At 33.7% G+C, this 20,915-nt stretch overlaps 1 protein-coding gene across 1 annotated transcript; it reads right to left on the bottom strand.

The window, feature by feature from the left end:
* Nucleotides 1-6,062: 6,062 nt before the first annotated feature.
* Nucleotides 6,063-18,645, bottom strand: LOC124358412 (sodium-coupled monocarboxylate transporter 1-like). The gene is made up of 6 exons (XM_046810712.1): nt 18,395-18,645; nt 17,788-17,949; nt 16,518-16,583; nt 15,667-15,718; nt 11,817-11,884; nt 6,063-6,239 (listed from the first exon to the last, which is right to left on the bottom strand). The coding sequence occupies exons 3-6, from the start codon at nt 16,572-16,574 to the stop codon at nt 6,063-6,065; spliced, it is 354 nt and encodes a 117-aa protein (XP_046666668.1). The 5' UTR covers nt 16,575-16,583; nt 17,788-17,949; nt 18,395-18,645.
* Nucleotides 18,646-20,915: the final 2,270 nt, after the last annotated feature.

The following is a 20,915-nucleotide window of genomic DNA, read 5'->3' as shown; positions in this document are numbered from 1 at the left end:
TTCAAACCTTTAGCCCTTGTTTTCTTCTTCATACATCTATACATCATTGATAAGTTTAACCCACCTTCCAAGTATTCCTTATTAGTTCTTGCCCTACAGTAATGGGATTCAATCCGTGGGAAATTATTTATGTCTTCCATTACTGAATTTACTAATGCATCTTCAGTTTTCTTCTGTTTCCCATGCTTTCCTCTTGAATCTCCCCAGTAAAAACATCACTCTTTTTCATGACAGTAGATATGAAATTGTTAGGAATAGCAAATGTAGATTTAAACATTAATTAACAAACTCGCTCTCTTCTACCATCTACCTCAAGATAAAACGATGCGTTGCGTTTACAGTGGTCGCTCATTATTGTTACTGGAAAAAGAAATGAGTTTTGGTATGTAATTCCTTTTTCTTGTAATGTCACACAGATCGTAAAATTGGTCAAAGATTGTCTTTCTACATGCATTTACCTTTCACAAGTCTGATTTTTGTTTCTTCAATATCAGCCAACTTTTTGGAATTATTAATTGTTCATGTTCTGGAAGAAAACATTGCACAAATTGTGCTGAGGAAAACACTTTTATCATAAGAATAAACTAAACAGTATGATCTTAACCTTATCTCAACACAAAAAACAGCTGGTGTAATATTGGGACAACTTCAGTGCACTGAAGACAGAAACAAAGGAATAAAAGAGCAACACTGGGACAACTCAGATATCCCACTGTTTTCACTATAATATAATGGAAAAACAACTAAGTGTTTTACATCAGGATATCTTTTATATTGCTTTAATTGTTAGATATCTTGGGAAAACCCACTGTAACACTGAAATCTAACATCTCCAACAGAATCAAAAACCTATCATAACCTCAAAACACTAAAAAAATCTCAGATGTCCCACTGTTGCACTGAGGTAGCGATATGTAAGTAGTAGTCCGTGCATGCCTGTATCCCATAACTCTGTAAGTGGCATTAATATTTCCGTTCCAGTTGATGCGAGTAATCAAACAAGGTAATCAAATAATTGCTTGTAACAAAACTAATCACACATTATTATTGTATCACCAAACAAAGTGAATCTTAGGTAATTAGTTCAGTGGTTAATTACTGTAACCTCTCTACGCTCGCTGCTGTTGAAGCTACACATAGATGTACATATTAAGTATTTATTTCATTATTATCATAGTTAAAACATATGCAATTCCATCGCTAGTGCGTTCATTGTCGTTTCCCTCATTCTTTTTGAGGAAAAAGGATTGGTGTAAGAGTTGTGACCTAGAAGAAATGCTGGAAACACGATTTGTTTATATCTGTACCCATTTTTTCTGTATAATCACTGTTTATCCGAATTATTCGGAAGAACGGTGTGATGTTTGACACTATCTTGCCTAAAAAATGAAGTATAATTTACTTAGATAAAATAATGAAGATTTCAAAACGTCTTTATAATGATCTTCAAGAAATAAGTTGACTTGACTTCATAGAATAACAAAATTTAATGGGTCATTTTTATTTCTTGAGAGGAATGGTAGAAGAGACGAGTAACCGATAGTAAACCATTGCAATATATTTTAATATTATTGGAAATACTTTATTTGTGACTATGCAGTTATGAAAATGAATTGTAGTCTTTGCTATTATCGTCTCTTACAATGGAAGGCACTTATTATTTAAATTATTATTATATTCGTAAAAAACCATTAAAATACGTTGTTGCAAATATTTAGGAAGACATTAACTAATCATGTTGTGACAGACTTGGACAAATGGCTGACAAGCTGTGAATGGTTATAATACTTTAATTTGATACTTGGTTATAAAAAACCGTCAATTTACATACGTTGTGAGTTAAACGTTATCAACATTATCAAAACTGTGTAAAAGGTAATGACGTTATTTTGTGTACTTTATTCTCGAGGATACTCATAATATGTGTTTCAAATTTCAGTGCTGTAGCATTTAACACTATTAATTCAAAATATATTTTAGAGACAGGCAAGACTGACGGAATTTAAAGAATTTAGAACAGTGTTCAATTTGATTACTTTATTTCTCATTTTGATGTTCTGAAATAATTTCAGTGTTGGAATCGTAAAAAATGTTTAAATAAAATTTCAAAGTTTTATTGCACGTAAATAACTTTTTCTCTTCATATACTTGTATAAGGAGGTAGTAAAGTGCCGTAAAAGTGTCCCTCCCTCTGTACATGCACGCCTACGTGTTGTAATGGTTTGTTTTATTGCACATAAATAAACTCTTTCTCTTCATATACTTGTATAAGGAGGTAGTAAAGTGCCGTAAAAGTGTCCCCTCTCTCTGTACATGCACGCCTACGTGTTGTAATGGTTTGTTTTATTGTACATAAATAAAGCTTTCTCTTCATATACTTGTATAAGGAGGTAGTAAAGTGCCGTAAAAGTGTCACTCCCTCTGTACATGCACGCCTACGTGTTGTAATGGTTTGTTTTTATTGCACATAAATAACTCTGTTCTCTTCATATACTTGTATAAGGAGGTAGTAAAGTGCCGTAAAAGTGTAACCTCCCTCTAGTACATGCACGCCCTACGTGTTTGTAATGGTTTGTTTTTATTGCACACATAAATAACTCTTTCTCTTCATATACTTGTATAAGGAGGTAGTAAAGTGCCGTAAAAGTGTCCCTCTCCCTCTGTACATGCACGCCTACGTGTTGTAATGGTTTTGTTTTATGGTACATAAATAACACTTTCTCTTCATATACTTGTATAAGGAGGGTAGTAAAGTGCCGTAAAAGTGTCCCTCCCCTCTGTAACATGCACGCCTACGTGTTTGTAATGGTTTGTTTTATGGTACAATAAATAACTCTTTCTCTTCATATACTTGTATAAGGAGGTAGTAAAGTGCCGTAAAAAGTGTCCCTCCCTCTGTACATGCACGCCTACGTGTTGTAATGGTTTGTTTTATGGCACATAAATACTATGCTGTTCGAATTAATTGGGAACAAATGAAAAAAAACCAATTTTTTTCCTAAAACATTAGTTTTTAATCATTAGATACCTTGATTTAGATTGAACAATCAATACATTAGTATGAAGTATGGTCCTCCTTTAGCAGAAAATGACCTCACCTACACGTCTTGGCATTGACTCCACTAGTTTAGCACACATGTTCTTGACTTCATCATCGTGAAACCAAACTTGTATAGCACTTGTTATCATTTTTTTCTTTTGTAGTGCAATCCATCTTAGCTAAACGTTTCATTGAGAATATGCCATAAGTTTCTCAATCGGATTTAGGTCGGGTGAGTTACCAGGCCCAATCAAGCACTTTTACTTTGTTTTCCCCGCATAAAAGTCTTGACCAATTTTGAATTGTGGCAAGGGGCTAAGTCATGTTGAAATGTTCCATCAAATGTTTCCATAAATGGAACTATCCGGACTGCGTGTAGTATGTCGATGTATTTGGCTGAATTCATCATCCCATTGATGGGAAACTAAGCTCCCAGTACCATTTGTGGTAAAAAAACCCCAAAACATCTGTTTTAGAAGGATGTTTAACAGTCTGTTGGGATATGACCTTCTCCGCAAAGGTTCACCTTCACTCCGCCTAACAACACTTGATATATATCCTTGCACAAATAAATGTGATTCATCACTGAAAATAACTTTTTTCCAGTCATCTACAGTCCATGATCGGTAATTTCTTAGCCCATACTAAACGTTTTTGCATCATTTTCTTAGTAAGAAATTGTTTTTTCTCTCGGTTTTCTTGCCTTTCGACCAACTTCCAGAAGTCTTTTCCTTACAGTTGAAGTACTCACTTCAATACCAGAATCCAACAAAATCCCTTCGAAGGTCTGTGCTTGTCTTTCTTGGATTTATTTTGCTATTTCTTATTAGAATTTTGTCAGTTCTTGGAGTTGTTTTACGTTTGCGCCCACATTTTCCTTTTCTTTTTGGAGACAATGATCCGGAATCTTGGATATGTTTTTAAAATTCCTGGAAACACTAGATTTTCCCACAACCAACTGCTGTAGCTATATCTCTCACAGTCATAGACGTGTGTTCATTAAGAGCAACAACTTTAGCACGCTTCCTAGGTGTTATATCCATCTTTGAAAGAAGCACGTAATAAACGGAACACAGTACCACAACCACCGACCGCCACAAAGAAAGGCTCACAACTGAAGGAATGACACTCCAAAACCAGTTCAAACAAGTTTTTTTACAGTCAAAGACAACCCAGCACACTACTTTCTATGCAGTTATAACCGGTTTTGAAGCGGTCTGGGACATCACCAGTTATCACAAACTAACAAAGACCAGAAAAACATGTTTGTCCCAATTAATTCGAACAGCATAGTAACTCTTTCTCTTCATATACTTGTATAAGGAGGTAGTAAAGTGCCGTAAAAGTGTCCCTCCCTCTGTACATGCACGCCTACGTGTTGTAATGGTTTGTTTTAATTGCACATAAATAACTCCTTTCTCTTCATATACTTGTATAAGGAGGTAGTAAAGTGCCGTAAAAGTGTCCCTCCCTCTGTACATGCCGCCTAGTGTTTTATGGGGGGGTGGGGGGGGGGGGGGGTGGGGGGGGGGGGGGGTGGGGGGGGGGGGGGGTGGGGGGGGGGGGGGGTGGGGGGGGGGGGGGGTGGGGGGGGGGGAATTATCTTTAAAAAATTTTGAGCAACATAAAAAGCTTCAAAATATGTAAATCCTTGTCGGAACCTACAAGTTTTAACCATCTATAATTATGCTATTTACGCACAAATACTTTACTTTACTTTCAGTAAACTTGCATTAGGTATTATCCTGAGGCTACTATTTTTGGACGAGTTTTCCTTATCGTGGACCAAAATAAATTACAGTATTAAAAATAAGTCATTACGATGAAACGGTTATCGTATTCTGCCTCCCAAAAGGAAGTGATGACGGCGAGGATTGAGTTAAATGGATCGTCACCAGTCGCCGTTTACCCCGGATCGCCTTCAGTCACCGTTACTCCGGATCGCCACCAGACGCCGTTACTCCGGATCACCACCAGTCGCCGTTACTCCGGATCGCCACCAGACGCCGTTACTCCGGATCGCCACCAGACGCCGTTACTCCGGATCGCCACCAGACGCCGTTACTCCGGATCGCCACCAGTCGCCGTTACTCCCGATCGCCACCAGTCGCCGTTACTCCGGATCTCCACCAGTCGCCGTTACTCCGGATCGCCACCAGTCTCTGTCACCTCCCGATCACCACATGTATTCTGCCAATAAAGAACTTTCTTCTTCAGTTTGAAGTAAGTCTCAGAGACGAATATAATTATTTCATGATGAAATTATAAATTAATCAAGAGCACGACAATCAACGAAAACAAAAAACTAAAAGAACAACATTTAATGATTCAAAATTGACCTGTGGTTCGTGCGGTCTAGGCCTACTTGAAGGGTCGCTCGTCTAGGCCTACTTGGAGGCAATTTGGAAAAAGGAAGTATGACCCATCGGGTATTTTTCGATTCATTGTGAAACAAGGGAAGTACTAGTAAACATATAATGAAGTTTATTTTGGCGCCGATAAGGAAAACTCAGACTCCAAAAGCAGTGGCATCCGGATAATACTGAAGTACCCTTGCGTTTTAATAACTACTATTAATAAATCTCTGAATGAGCAAAACCTGTAGTAATAGTGATAATAGGTGATTCGGTACAATTAAATATTGTACAGAACACATGGTACTGAAGTCCGATAAGAGTGTATTAGTTGAAGCAAAAAATAATATAATTGAATTAATGAATAGAAATCTCTATTTAAAAACGTATTACGTATCTAAAGTTTCATTACATAATTATTCTAACAGTTTTTCATAATTTAAAACTGCATGTCTGTAAGCTCTTTTTGAAGTGAGACAATATTGGTCCAAAAGCTTCAAAAGTGATCCATGGAATAATATTCCAAACTTTAACGGAAAGGGCACATATACGCAGACCGGTAAAACATTTTAGAAACTATAACATCTAAGAATGAAAATAGTGTGACGCGAGTCTCAATTTTTGTACTGAGACATTTAGGTTTACCCCTAGTGTACGATCTAGTAACATTAAAGTGTGTTTACCGCATACTTGAGGAATTCCAGTCGACCGCTGAAATCGTTGCGCTCCCACACCACACCAGGCCCGCCAACCCTTATAGTGCCCATAACCAGGACTACCACCACACCCAACAACATAAGAATGGTTTGTAACGTGTCCGTCCATACCACAGCCTTCAGCCCTCCCTGAAAAACAACAAAATATGAGTTAACTGAAATAGGAACGGAGTAATTTCTTACTTAAACTGATGTATTAAATATTATTTATTAAGTCGTTTTTAATCAAACTATAAGATTTTACTACGATAGTGTCATATTAGGTTTCTTACTGTAATCATATACCAGAAAAGATTTGATATGAATAAGGAATATACGACAGTAATTTTAACGTATCAATGATTGACAGCTTTGGGATACTCCCACCTGACAATTTTTAGAAGATCAGTTTTACTTAAATAATGCAAATATTATCTCAATTTGAGGGTGAATGTTGTAATAAAAGGACATTAAACACCAGTCAAGTTTGTTATTAATACTTTGTGTTTTGTCTTTTAAATTTTAATTATTTTCTCTCAACTGCAAGTAAGCACCACTGTACAAAAAAGTACAGTACATGGTGTTCCGACTTTTACGCAAGTCTTGTAAACTATAAGGGATACAGAAAAAAATATTAAATGGACAAAGATGTATGTAATAACAAGACCAACAGATTTATATGGTTAGCGTCGTTCATTCGCTGCACTCAAAAACTGTTTTTGGTCCAAAATTCTCAAATCGGTACAGATTTCTTATTAGCGCCTATAATGAAACGTTTTTTTTGTTTCAAGCAATCTGCTTGAACTTTCCCCTAATAGTGCTGCGAAAGCGAGTACACGTGGAAGGCCGGCCGTTTCCATGTTCGTCCACGTTGTCGTTTTGCGTGAAACGAGAAGAGGGTTGCCTGTTAAAGTTAAACTAGGTTAAACTGTTAAACTAGGTTGTTGTTAAAGTAGTAAGGCTCTGTTAGAGCTCAAGACACGCGGTCTGACATGAAGTAATCGTAAAAAAAAGGTTCTCCGAGGCCCGTAGGGGGTTTAGGTGGGTATTCCCTGTTTTGAACGGGGCGAGTGTCAAGTCCTGCGTCATTGCGACCGTAAAAAACGCAAAAAAACATAAATATATTAGGGTGAAAACTAAGGTTTCTTCTATTTAGGCTTTTCTTTTTTCGGATGGATGTGGACCCAGTTTTAAAATCAAAACAACTTTTCATCAGAAATACTTTTGACTGATGAAAGTTCATGTTCAACCAATAAATGAAAACAACATCATAATGATCTATTGGACAGACAGAAACCCACTCGTCGCATACGAAGCCAACAAACAAAGAAGTTATTGTTACTAATTGCTTACTAGTCATTAACTTCGTCAACATTATACACTATACAGGGTTCTGAGCTCTACTGTCTGGAAACTGTGATTAAACTTAATTCGAATGTTGAATTGATAAAACATTACAATTCGAATATGGAATTGATAAAAACATTACAAAGGTATCACATTACTATTCATTAAAAATGTAATTATTGTTTTTTTCGGCTAAACTGTTTGATATTAGGCTCTGAAATTTGCGAAAGAAAGCCTAAGATTAACAGAACAAATTTTAATTTATTACAACCATAAATACTAATACCTGTTGAACTATTGGCGGTCTAAGTTTGCCAGTGAACAAGTTTAAGATAGGTAGTTATAAAAATAAATAATTTTCTTTTGAGATAATTTATACCGTAACTTTATCAACAAATAATCCTAATTTGTTTTTTTTTTTTTTTACTTGGTTTCTATTGTTCATACAGAAATTTGGATGATCTATACTCCTGAAGTTGGATTGACAAGCATGGACACTGGACAGTCAACCAGCCTGCACGAGCACCAAATTGGACGCCATTGGATTGTTTTTTTTTTTCGGAGACACGTCACCAACACAGTTCATATGCTCAATTCCGCCTATTAGTTACAAGATCATAGCCAAAGAATTATAACTCCTTTTCAGGCATCAACCGGCATTCTATAAATAGAGCAACGCGCAATGTTGGAATTCGTTGTTGTAGTATGTGCATGAAAGTGCCATACTGAACGCCTTTCTTGTCTTAAAATTTACAGTCCCATTTAATTAAAGAATTAATTAATTCGTTTATATTCTGTTATTAGTTAGAGTGAAAGAAGTTGAGTTAAAATTTTAATTAGGTCGTTATATTAAACTTGTATTAAGGATTTTGTTTATTTTTTATAAGATTATATATAAACCACATACAATTTTGAAACTGACGTGCTATTTTGCTAATCAGTCTCAAAAAATATCACTACCAGACTGACCTTCTCAAATATTTTATATGTTCAGAAAAATCTACTTTCAATTAATAAAATTGGGTTATTGTATTAAAAAAATTCCTAAGACATCCTGATTGCTGGTTTTGAAAACATTTTTCTTTCTAACATTAAAAATAAAAGAGAATAAATTCATGCAGATTGCTGTCAAAAACGTTCCATTATTGGTACGAGTAACAAAGAAATAATATATTTGATAATGGTGTACTAGAAACACTAAACGACTGTAAAACATACAACAGAATACATAACAAATACGGAGTAATAATAACAAACATGTTAATGCAACCACTCGATAAAAAATAAAAACAAAGCACAGCATTAACATTTTTAATAAACATTTTCAATAGGTATAAAATATAATAAACTGTTCTAATATTACATAGAACTTTATAAAATATAATTCTGTTATAAATTTCTTTCAAAATCATTACACACAAGAAAATGCACTGCATGTAGATATTCTCATTATGTGCATTAAAAATGCATAAAAAGTATATTTTATGTTATGTGTATTAATTTTCTTTACACCATTAACATCAGATTAACTTATGTTGTCAAGTGATATCCTATTGAGAGTCGACTGTAAAACGACTTTGAATTTTACCTCGTAGGAACACTTATGAGGTAAACTCATCACTATAAATGTGTAAATGCGGTTTTAGTCGTCGAGTCATGGGAGATGTGTAATTTAAAAAATATAATTAATACGCACCCACGCTGTTTTTAGTTCTTTTTTTCTGTTAAAATGTTTATCTTTTGAACTTTTAAACGGTTTGCGTGGGAAACAATTTGGCTTCAGGGCTAAAATCATTATGGTTGCTATGGCAATGAGAATAGATTTATTACTGAATTTACAATTTAAGCCACGTTACATTGCGAATAACTCATGCAATATTCACACAAACAATAATTATTAAAGATAATAAATTAAATAACGGAATAATTTAAACGAGTAATTTAGATAGCTTGTATGGAAATCCCGGCGGCGGTCAGTTGACGCAGTTTAATCAGTCAAAGCGCCTTAGCGCTTCTTGCCGCCGCGTCCACTCCGTGATTAAAAAGAAACAGTTTTAACACCAAACACACTTTTAACTCTTGCTCCATCAGTAAAAAATTAATATTTTGTAACGATAACTTTATATATTTTCACTCATAAAATGTAGCTATTTTTCGTTTTATAACATTATAAACTAACTCCGAAATAGGTCGTACATTTTTATAACCTATTTGTAAAGTAGACTACGCAAATAAGTTTAAACAGATTAAATGATAGTTAATACTTATATAGGAACATTTACATTTCATTATAGATGTTTTTAAATGTATTTTAGAATTTTGCTAGGAATTAGCTTCAGCTTAAACAACAGGAAAGTCTTTCAAACTCAGGAATGTTTTTTTATTGATATTCGGAGGTTGTTTCGAAACTATAAACATACCCAAATCTATTTTCAGTTATTGTCCAACAATCGAACACAAGAGTGCAATTAATTTAGAATTCTTTTATTTAGAATTTACTAAACACAACACAACTGACATTACGGTTGTAAATTTGTTGTTTTTAAAATGGACTAGCTGTTTCCCGCGGCTTCGCACGCGTCTCTTAAGCTTTGCCCGTATATTTCTTTGCCTTCAAAATAGTGTTTGGATATTTTAATATACGTAACTACTGTGTTGTAATTGCAGTTTATAATGTGCAGGCGCTTTGATAACTGTTATATCTTGCAGTACAGCCTGGTGGTTAGTTACATCAATGGGCATTGCGTATAAACCTTCTACATAGAAAAATACAAATTTTCATAGTGATCGGTCCAATAGTTTCTGAGTCTATAAAGGACAAACACACAAACATTCATTTTTATATATTATGATTGCAGAAACAGTTTAAACAAAATTTGTCGTTTCTCTTAAGCTTACTCTATGCTTTAAAACTATAAGTGTAAAGAAATTTATATATAAATATATTTTTTGTCGCATTATATATGTTTACAAAGAACAGCTGATTAAAAATTTGAAAAGACTCTTTCACTTAATAACATATGTTTGCTGCAATGCATTTCTTACGGGTATTTCTGTAACCAGTGGGGCGGAATCCTGAATCGGGAAAGGGATAAAAAGTATCCTATAACCTTCTACAGATCAAGACGAACAAATTTAAAAAAAAATTAGGCGAATCCGTCCAGCCGTTTGTGAGTGATGCTGTTACACACGAACAGTTTCATTTTTATATATATAAGATTTGAAAACACAATATAAACTTATTTGAATAAATTACGTAATTGCATCTTTCATATTTCCTTCTAAAAGCATCGTAAAACGTTCGTATTATAAATGTAAACCAATACAGTTTACCCATAAATACTGTGGATTGTTCATAATAACGCAACCGAATGTTGTTGCCCCGCTTCACCACATCAACCCTAGCTGTCAGTAACTCTCAATAGCATTCAGTCTAGGCCTCTGCAGTGAAACGTGAAAGTGAGGTTATGTTCGGTTAGCTTATGGATGCGTTATAGACGATTTACAGTCTGATGGATAGTAATGTCCATAGTAATTACGTAAGTTTTGTTATTGCAAGGAGCGGCCTCGGTGACGTACCATAGTAGGTAATTGACGTCACTGAGAAGGATCTCAGTTTTGAAGCAGAAAAAAGTGATCATGAGTCAGAGAGTGAAAAGGAAATTAGTGAACGTGAGCTGGTAGACGATGTTACAAGGGGCGCTGTTATCCAGGGTGAATTGGTTTTAAAAACAGACAGAACTCGTGGAAATATCAACGGTTTGTTACGTCATGTGGATCAAATTATTGCTAGAGCTGGTGAGCCATAAACAACGTCTGACGTGTATATAGGCTAATCGCGTGCCTAATAGTTATTTATATTAGGCAAACAAAACATATGAAGATCCGTAATAGTCCACTTTTCAAATATAAAAAAATACAACCCAATAACAGTATTTGAGTAGACAGCAAATTATTATACCTAAACTACAAGGACTGAAAGCAGCAACTTGCAGTCCCTGAAATCAAACCGTTTTAGAAGATGCTTTTTCATCAAGATGTGTTAGACAAATATGTTCATTGGACAAATAAAATATTTTACTAGGGAGACTTCTTTTTGTTCTAAACTATGCTTAGGTTTAGAATTTAATCTTTTGAACATTATATTTTTAATAAAAAGAAAGAGTCCAGGAACACTCTTACTCAATAATGTAACTTTTTCTTAGAATCTTGTGGAGTTATACATTTATTAAAACATTCTGTTAAAACATTTATTACTTGAAATGCCATACACCAGTTGGTTTTTATATCAAAAGTTGAAGAATATTGTCAAGCAAGGCGTTATCAGATGTTGTACTACGATATTTCAGTGGAAATCGAAATCTGGTACAGTAGACTCACCACTGTGGTGTAGAAGATGCAGACGACACAGACAAGCGGCGTAATTAGATGTAAGTTAACGCCAGTCACTGAAACATAACACAACCTTACAATCTAGGAGTACATTAACTGTAGTGTAATACATGTTAGAGTGACACAGCTTTTATATACATCGCTTTAAAACTGTTAATATCTGATGTTCTTGGGTGTTTTAAAATTGCACATTTTAATGTGTAAATAAGCCCTAATGCTTTATTAATAAGCGTGTTATTGACAATGAATGATTTGGAATGATAATAGGAATTCGGTCGTTTGCCATTGTTAGCATGTTTTTGCCACATAAAACAATAGCAAAAGTGCAAAATCCAATTATTCTTTCAAACTCTAATGGTCGTACCCATGAAGTAAAAAATCCGGTACAGTGTGCTACAATCACAACCTGTAGAATGCGTTTTAAGTGGCCTTCACGACACACACACGTTCACACACACAACACTTGAGTTTAGTACGTAACGAATATGTGTGATGAATTCTAAAAGTCACATTTTGACTTTATAAGTGAAACAAACAATTGGATAGGATCTAAAATTGCAAAATGTGATCAAATAATCGATTCTTTAATTTTAGTGTATAACTTTTAGGTTTAAACAGTTACTTGACAAGCAAGTTTAATGCCGTCAAGTTAAACATTTACCAAGCCATTAACCGTCTTTGTTTAAGTTTAAACAGTTCGAAAGACATTACGCTTGATTTTAAATTTTATAAAACATGATTATAGACATCATAGATTTATGAAGAAAATAAAATTTTCTAATAAAACATTTTGTAGAGGTAAAGAATTATTTGCTCTATATTTACTACAAGCTTGTATTCCAACAAATCATGACAGCAGATTCAGCATGACTTTGTTTGTTTAAAAATAAAATCTTATTTCTGTAGGGGAAACACACATCTTGGTCATTATATTTCTTCTACAGTGGTTCCGCCACTATCAGACGTTTTACCATCTGAACCAGGTCGCCCGCCCATTTGCCAACGTAGTGAATGGAAACTGCTGTTGAACATTTGTAATTTTTTAACATTTATACTTCTAATTTTAAAGCAGTTTTATAGTGTGGTGTTTATCAATTTCAATCCGAAACAAAAGTTAAATTAAATATTAGGAAAATATACGTAAAAAACGTATATTACGTAGTGCTACACGTAATACGGTACGTACGTACCTTTACGTACCCCGTACGTACCGTACGTATATATATGGTTTTTACGTAGTGCTATATACGTAAAAATTATTTTTAATTATTGATAAAAATTATATAAACAATAGCGTGCAATTTTACAATTATATTGGCATGTAGAATCTACTTAAAACTGTTTGTGCTTTCGGATTTAAAGCGAATTGTTTAAGGCGGTGCAATCGGTTCTTAGGTTGGATTAAAGTTGTTTTAAGGTTCCCGCCCTATAAGATATATCTTATTTACTTACCTTAAGACAGACACAGTAGAAAGTGTTTTTATACTTAGGAAAATTGTATTGTTTGCTTTCGAAATTTCCATTCCGCTATTACAGCAGTTTTGTCTATGCGCCCATCGTAATGTGTAGAATTGGGAGTGAACCGGATTTATATGTTTTAATTAAAATTTTGTAGTCGTTGTTTTCAAGACACATTTATCAGAACAGGAACAATACAGGAGGAGTGGTAGATATTTCTTTTGTAGTATATACTTCCGAAAATATTATAAGAAATTAATTAAATTCACACAAACACAGGAACAACGTCTCACAATTCAAAACGAAGAGAGCCCCTTAATTATTCCTTTAAATCAGTATAAATTCCCGCGGAATGGCTGAATATAATTAACAACTTTTCCTCTCTTTAGGGAGGATTAATTAAAGGTATTTACGCTTAACTGTAACTTAAAAAAGTAACCCAACAAATACACCGTTGCACCACCTACAGTTTACACTATTGAGGTCTCTTAGAATCTTGAAACAAATAGATTAAATTTTTTCATAGGAATTCAGGAACGGATATGTTCTACTACTTTAGGGACTCCCCACATGCCTATAAAATTTCAGTAGTTTCTAATGAACCTTAAACTACTTAAACTTATGTAATAGAGATTGCATAAAATTCATGTTATCCCAAAGATACTTACAAGAGGATACGGAATTGTATATATTGCCAAATAATCATCATATATATATATATATATATATATATATATATATATATATATATATATATATAAGGAATAATATGAGATGCCATTTTAAAAGGGTTGCCTCTTTTTTATTTCCTCGGGGGAATTTTTGTAAAGTTACGGGTTCTAGTCCCTAAAGATAAGTTATTTATGTGGATATTCTCTCAATTAATGCCAGCGCTGCTGTGCTGCGAGAGAATTATTTTGTTAGCTGGACGCTTTCCAGGCTCGGCAGGAACCTAACAAATTGCTTTTTAATTTTATATCCTTCACGCATTCAGATTACATAGTACCGTTTTTACGAATAAAGTTATAATAAAAACCAAAACAAATCAGAAGCTGGACCAAGCTGACACACATATTTGTCGCTGTTAATTAACACACCATATCTATGAAAACGCCGTGAATTAATTAAATGTCGTTATGAATACACTACATTTTGGTTTTTGTAAGTCTTTCAACAAATTAAAGCTATTTCTAAGTGGCCTTTTCAATTTTAAAAGTCCTAATCAATGAAATTATAAATTTAAATCTGAGACGTTTTTTTTTAAATCCACGGCTTTTAGACACTTTGATTTCACTCAAAACTTAAGAAATCAATCATCAACAAAACAGATTTAGTAAATATAAAAAAAATTTTCGTGTATCAACAGATAAAGTAACGTGGTAGTGAAATTATAATCAGTCACTCTAGGAAGTTTATAGTAGGGCGTGGAGTAGCCTACTAATAGTCTTGAATATTAACACCCTGTCTCTTTTTATGCTTTTATGTTTACTATCAAATTTTTGGCTCAAGCATTATTTTATTAAAACCCCTTTATAAAATTCATTTTTCTGCGCTTAAAAGTTAAACAGCATAATTATTGCACAGTTAGAAAATATTGTATCGACATGTGCATTTCAGTAATGTATAGGTAACACTGTTAGTGATGATCCATACTAGAGTAAATAACAAATGGTAAAATATGATGGTCATCTTTGTGTGAAAATCATATTCAACATTATCTAACCTATTAAACGAATGTCAAGCTACAGGATTACCATTTTTCCAAGGAGACGTTGATGGATCTAATGTTATTGAAATATTGTGTACGATGATGATATGAAAAAATCTAGATGTCCTATTTCCTAACAGAATCGTTTATTGTTAAACCCCAAAACTATAAGGGGGTTTAGCTCTTCTGTTTCTTTTTCCCTTGATGTAACTGACTGAGGGTAAAACCAAACATGTCACTTACGGTTTTCAAATACTGAGGTTACAATATAAAATATAGTTGTCAAGGGCGAGACACAATACCATAAGAACTCACAGAAAACAAGAAACTGGGACGAACAGAAAATTAGGTAGCAAACTCTCTTTGCGTTATAATATTTTATCTTCCCTGATGTGTGATATGTGAACTACTTTCTATATATCACTTAGGTGTGGGTGATAAAACACAAACATCCTAAACTAATCACACCAGGAAACTCGTTTGTTAATCCTCCTTTGGTTTTTTATAATAATGGTTGTTATGTGTTGCAATATTTTGTAAATGTATACACACCCACATGTTTATTTCTTATAAATTTATACAACCACCATAAAGCTTTTTTTCTTTTTTAAGTTAAATTTTCTGGTTAAAAACAGTCATCAACCTATAAACTTATAATCTTATTCACTTTACCTTGGTTGAAGGCAAGAGCAGGTACATAGATGACCATGGGCATGTACAGCATCTGCAGAAAATATTATTATTACAAAAAAAAGGTCAATACTTTCAAAAATACATTAATCATAAAGAATCACGAAGTTTTTATAATTATTTTAAGTATTATTAGTACATAAATAGTTTTAATTAAAGAACTTAAAGAATGAAAAATAAGTCAAGGTTTACAAGTTCATTCTTTAAAAAGTGGTTTAATCGACCATACATTTAATTTTTAATACCTCTAATGAGGTTTTAAGATTTATACAAAACTCGATCAAATGTTTGTTAGTAGCTCTTTCGTTCTAGACAATGTATTATTCACCATAACTTTAACGTAGTCATACCAACATCACACCGTTTCTAATTCTAGCATTTCTACATTTTACTACCTACAGTGTGTTTATACTGAAATTTCGCCAAAAATAAAGATTGTTTCAAGGTTGCTTTTTGTACTATTTAGTATCGTCAATATGATTAATAGTAAATAATTATTACAAGTTTTGGAATTTAATTAACAAATTATATTGATGTAATGGCTATGGTGGATACAAGATCATTTATTTAATCAATTAATAGTTAAAGTAATTTCTTCATTGTGGGTTTTATTTTCCAATTCCTTCGTAACATTTTGGTGTTTTTCAATAATTAATTGACATTTTCTCTTAAAGCTATTAAAGTATTTTATATATTGATATACATATTAAAATTAAAATAAACTTAGCACGTAAATAAAATAGAGCAATGTATAAGATTGTACATCTCCATTCATTTTAATTAAGCTTTTTATTTAAAACATAAACTTTAAAAATGTGATCGGTACTACTCACCATCTTTAAAACAAAGATTCCGGATCCTAAGATGCACACTGCCTTGTTGAATCTCATATTTAAGTACTGGAATCAAAATAATAACATTCAGGTAACAAGCAAGACACTATGTTTAATGGCAAAGATCATTTTAACATTTATTACCATATTATTACATTTTAATATAATTACCTACGTAATATTCTAGTATTAATGCTTTAAAAATACTAATTCAACATCCAGTACTAAAACATAATTCTATTTAGATGTAAATTGCTGTATTTTAAATTTGTCACTAAAAAATAGCAAGGTAAATACCATGGTATTAACAAATATAGTTCTACGCCATTCGATATGGAAACAACTATAAACTTATTGCTATCATGTACGCAGTAACATTTCACCGGAGTACTGTGAGGGCTATTTGAATTTAGAGTTCCGCTTCCAAAAGCTAACAAAGTACAGACCGTATGATCTGTATGCCTGTATAGGCACTGATTCTGTCAGCATGTTAATACTGTTATCACAGTACACACAACATGTTCTGTGTTTATGTTAATACAGTACATATTAAAATATAGAAAATATATTTTCATGTGTACTTTTCTGCGATTGGAATGGATCATAACTCAGCTGTATAATTTATTTTATACTTAAACAATATTTTTCCGCATATCAAGTAGTATTAAAACCTGCCGCCGCTCATGGAGACCGCATGCAGGATAATGTTTTATATGTCACCTGCAGAGAACCGCAGAATTTACTTGAGAAAACTAAAATACTGAAAGGAAGTCACTCAGCGTGGCATCCGCCGTAAAAGGAGGCTTCATTTCCCGTAATGTAAAGCTTGAAGTGTAAAGAAGGTGTTATTATGTCCACAACTACACAATGGTATCCCTGAGTATATTGAAGTAGCTGATACATGCAGTAGCTTTAAACGAGGATTACAAGTTTTTTTTTAATTTAGTATAATTAATCAAAAATGTTTTTACGCTGTAGCTATTGCAACTAGTTTATTATTTATATACTTGTTTCTCGTATGAACGGTTTGTATTTTTTATTAATAATGGAATAGAAATTTAATGCGAATTAAACATAAGATATCCTAAAATCACTCGAAACTGGGTAACTCACTAGATAAAAGCATTTTTATACTTTTGTCTCTGAATGAAGGTAGAGTCGGGCCCAACGCAACCAATAAAGCTCCACCAACAGCCATACGCGTACTAACGACACGTGGAGTTTAAATGTTAAAGTTTCAACATGCTCGAATTAAAACTGGTAACCATACCTCATACGAAGAAGTGATTTTAAGTTTGAAGAAGACCGGCAGGTAGACAAAAAGCCATGGTGAGGCTGACAAGGGAGTCCGAAGCCACAATCATCCAGTACTGAGTGCCGTTACACGTACATCTCGGCCGGGATCCCCAGCAAGGAGATGCCGGAGATATAACTGCAACAACAACAACACGTTCTTCAACAAAATCGGACGTAAATGAATTCTTTGGCTTGACTTCAAACTGAAATTAGACTTTTAATAACATTTAGTGACTGCCAATATACCTAATTTAAAAGTTTCTAATTATGTAAGCTTTTATGCCAATAAGGCAAATGTTCCAAGTTACCAATCATGACAGTAATTTCCTCTGTTATCCTTTTAGTTCCGCTAATTACAAAACTAGCATGACAAAATTCCAAGCGGTGGTTCATATTTTGAAATGTAACAACAGCGTCCACGAATTAAATATTTGAGAATAAATAATTAATAGCTACTTGCTACTTGAGTGAAACCTTAGTAACAAATCAGAAACTTGGAGCATATTAAAGTTCAAATGAGTATATGGAACAGATTATTTACTAATTTTCACGTACAATTCAACACCCACAATTTGACTCACCTAGCAATTAGAGACATCGAAATAGGGAAGATTCCCATGGTGCGACCTCCCAAAAGGTATTCAGATGAGGACTCTTGTTTGTCTTTGGCGAAGAAGGCGAAGTATACACCGATCAGGGCGGAGAAGACCAGCATAGCGCCGAACACAGAGTAGTCCATCCAGTCGAAGTAGCGGTCCTGTGGTCGCAACATCCTACACAGAGCACAAAGTAGACCAGTGAAACATGTTAGTACGCAACGTTTGAGTTTGGTAACTTGATAGCAGATTCGCTAAACCCATGTTTTGGAACTCGGCAACGTTTGACAATTTTAGTGCTTTGATCTACTCCCATCATGGGATATGCTCTTCCTGTTGTTCATCGGGATTCGGTTTTGGGTTTAGTAATTTCTATTTCCACTTTGAGTTATTTCGAATATCCATACACGCAATATATAGGTATCATCATTCCTTACTTTGATGCTTAGCAGTTTGACATCTTGTACAAACTGTAAAACTTCAACTATCCGCAAAAAGCCGAGGCGAATGGGGTGGGATATTTAATAATTTATAACAAACCAGACTACTCATTATGGTCATAGTTAACTGAGCCAGATGTAGACGCAGGGGTATTGTGCTCAGAGAATGGTCTAGTTAAAGTTGCTCGCCAGCTTTTATGAACATTATATTACAATATAATTAAATTATCAATATATACAGTACAGTTCTAATGATTGTAATAATAACAATCTGTAATAATCTGGTAAACCCTTACCTGGCTAAAGAACCCTAACCCCCGAAAACCCCTAGGTTTACTTACTATCACAAATTTTAAGTACCTGCGACCCCCTAAAATGCCTTAAAATAATGTATTCTAATGGATCAAAGTAAATTAAGTAGATTAAGTACAAGAGTGGATGTCTTGTATCGGCAGGAACCGAATATTAAGAGTTTACGTCTTCGACATAACCGTCTCAGCACGAAATACATATGACCTTTACAATATGACCTTCGTATTGGTCGATGACGTAATACTCAGCGATCGGTGTTGGAATCCAACAATCGCAGTTAGCGTCACACATAATCTGAAAATCGTTTGAATGAGTATTCCGCTCCAAGCAGATAAAAAGAAATCACTTAGGTTCGGAATCCTTTAGTTCGTGACGGGCGAGAAACTACAGTCAAACTTTAATAATAACTCACAGTTTTAATTCAAAAGTTTTGATAAATCCAACTTTTTCTCTAGACATTCCTGTATAATTGTAATAAAGTCTGGATAGTTATGCATTCTCTTTCATGCGCATTCTGTATAATATTTTATACCCTTACCTTCAATCTTTGCCTTCTGGCCTGATTATAAGATGACACTAAATTGTTAGTTAAATGCCTACAAATCCTCGTGGAATGATTATTTTTGTCTTCATAAAAGGTATCTTAAAAAGACCTTATGACAAAGACTACACAGAATAATGTAATATAAAAGTGACTATGACTACAGAAGAATTATTAGTTAAATGCCTACAAATTGTCGTGGAATGATTATTTTTTCTGTCTTCAGAAAAGGTATCTTAAAAGACTATGACTACAGAATATGTATATTAAAAGGACTATGACTACAGAAGAGGTATTTTAAAAAGGCTATGCCTACAGAGGATGTATCTTAAAAGAATATGACTACAGAAGACGGTATCTTAAAAGACTATGATTACACAAGAGGTAATCTTAACAATTACTACAGAAGAGAACGGTCCGCACGTTATCTCTAGAATCGTTTGAAGTAGTGTTCCAATTTAGTAAGCATGTATGTATTGTAAGCCCGCAAATTGATTTACAGCATCCTCGTTGATTTCGATTGAATCCTGAATCTTAAAAAACTATGACTACAACATTAATTTTAATTTACCAAACCCCATTCAACCGACCACCGTTTGCTCCGCCTTAAAATATTGCTCCATCGCCGGCAAAACTACCCTCTTGGGATATAACGTATATGTGAGCACATTTAGTTATTTGTCCCTATTGTACCTCTTCTGGTATAATTCACTATGTGTATAATTTACATCCTATTAATTATATTTTCCAATCTATAAATAATAATACTAAATCATTATTACCTCCAACCAGTATTTATTTTTTCTTATTATTTTATAAACATTTTCATCTTTGAAGGGAATAAATAATCTTGTTAAAAATTGTTCAACCTTATGATCGAATGTTAGATAAAACAGTGTAAACTAAGTTAAAATTAGATTGTACATAATATTATGGTGGAATATACGTTTTTACAAGCGATTTCTGGATCGATATTTCTGTAAGGTGAACAGTGAATGAGAGACAAAATGAAAATATATTCCCACACTCATAGCAAGAGTAAACAGCTTCAAGATATCGCCAGCTGTCTACACGCCCCGTGTTGTAACTGGCAGTCTACCTGTGTGCACAGTAACCAATGCTATATGTTTGTGCCAAATATCCTCGTAAAAAAATATTATATTTGCTAATTTATAATCAGTGAGGAAAAATCTAAGAAATTAAGATTAAAATT

This window comes from Homalodisca vitripennis, chromosome 3 (assembly GCF_021130785.1).
Source record: "Homalodisca vitripennis isolate AUS2020 chromosome 3, UT_GWSS_2.1, whole genome shotgun sequence".
In the NCBI taxonomy this organism is placed as follows: domain Eukaryota; kingdom Metazoa; phylum Arthropoda; class Insecta; order Hemiptera; family Cicadellidae; genus Homalodisca; species Homalodisca vitripennis.
The sequence above is the reverse complement of the archived record's forward strand: the minus strand, read 5'-3'. Positions and strand labels throughout refer to the sequence as shown.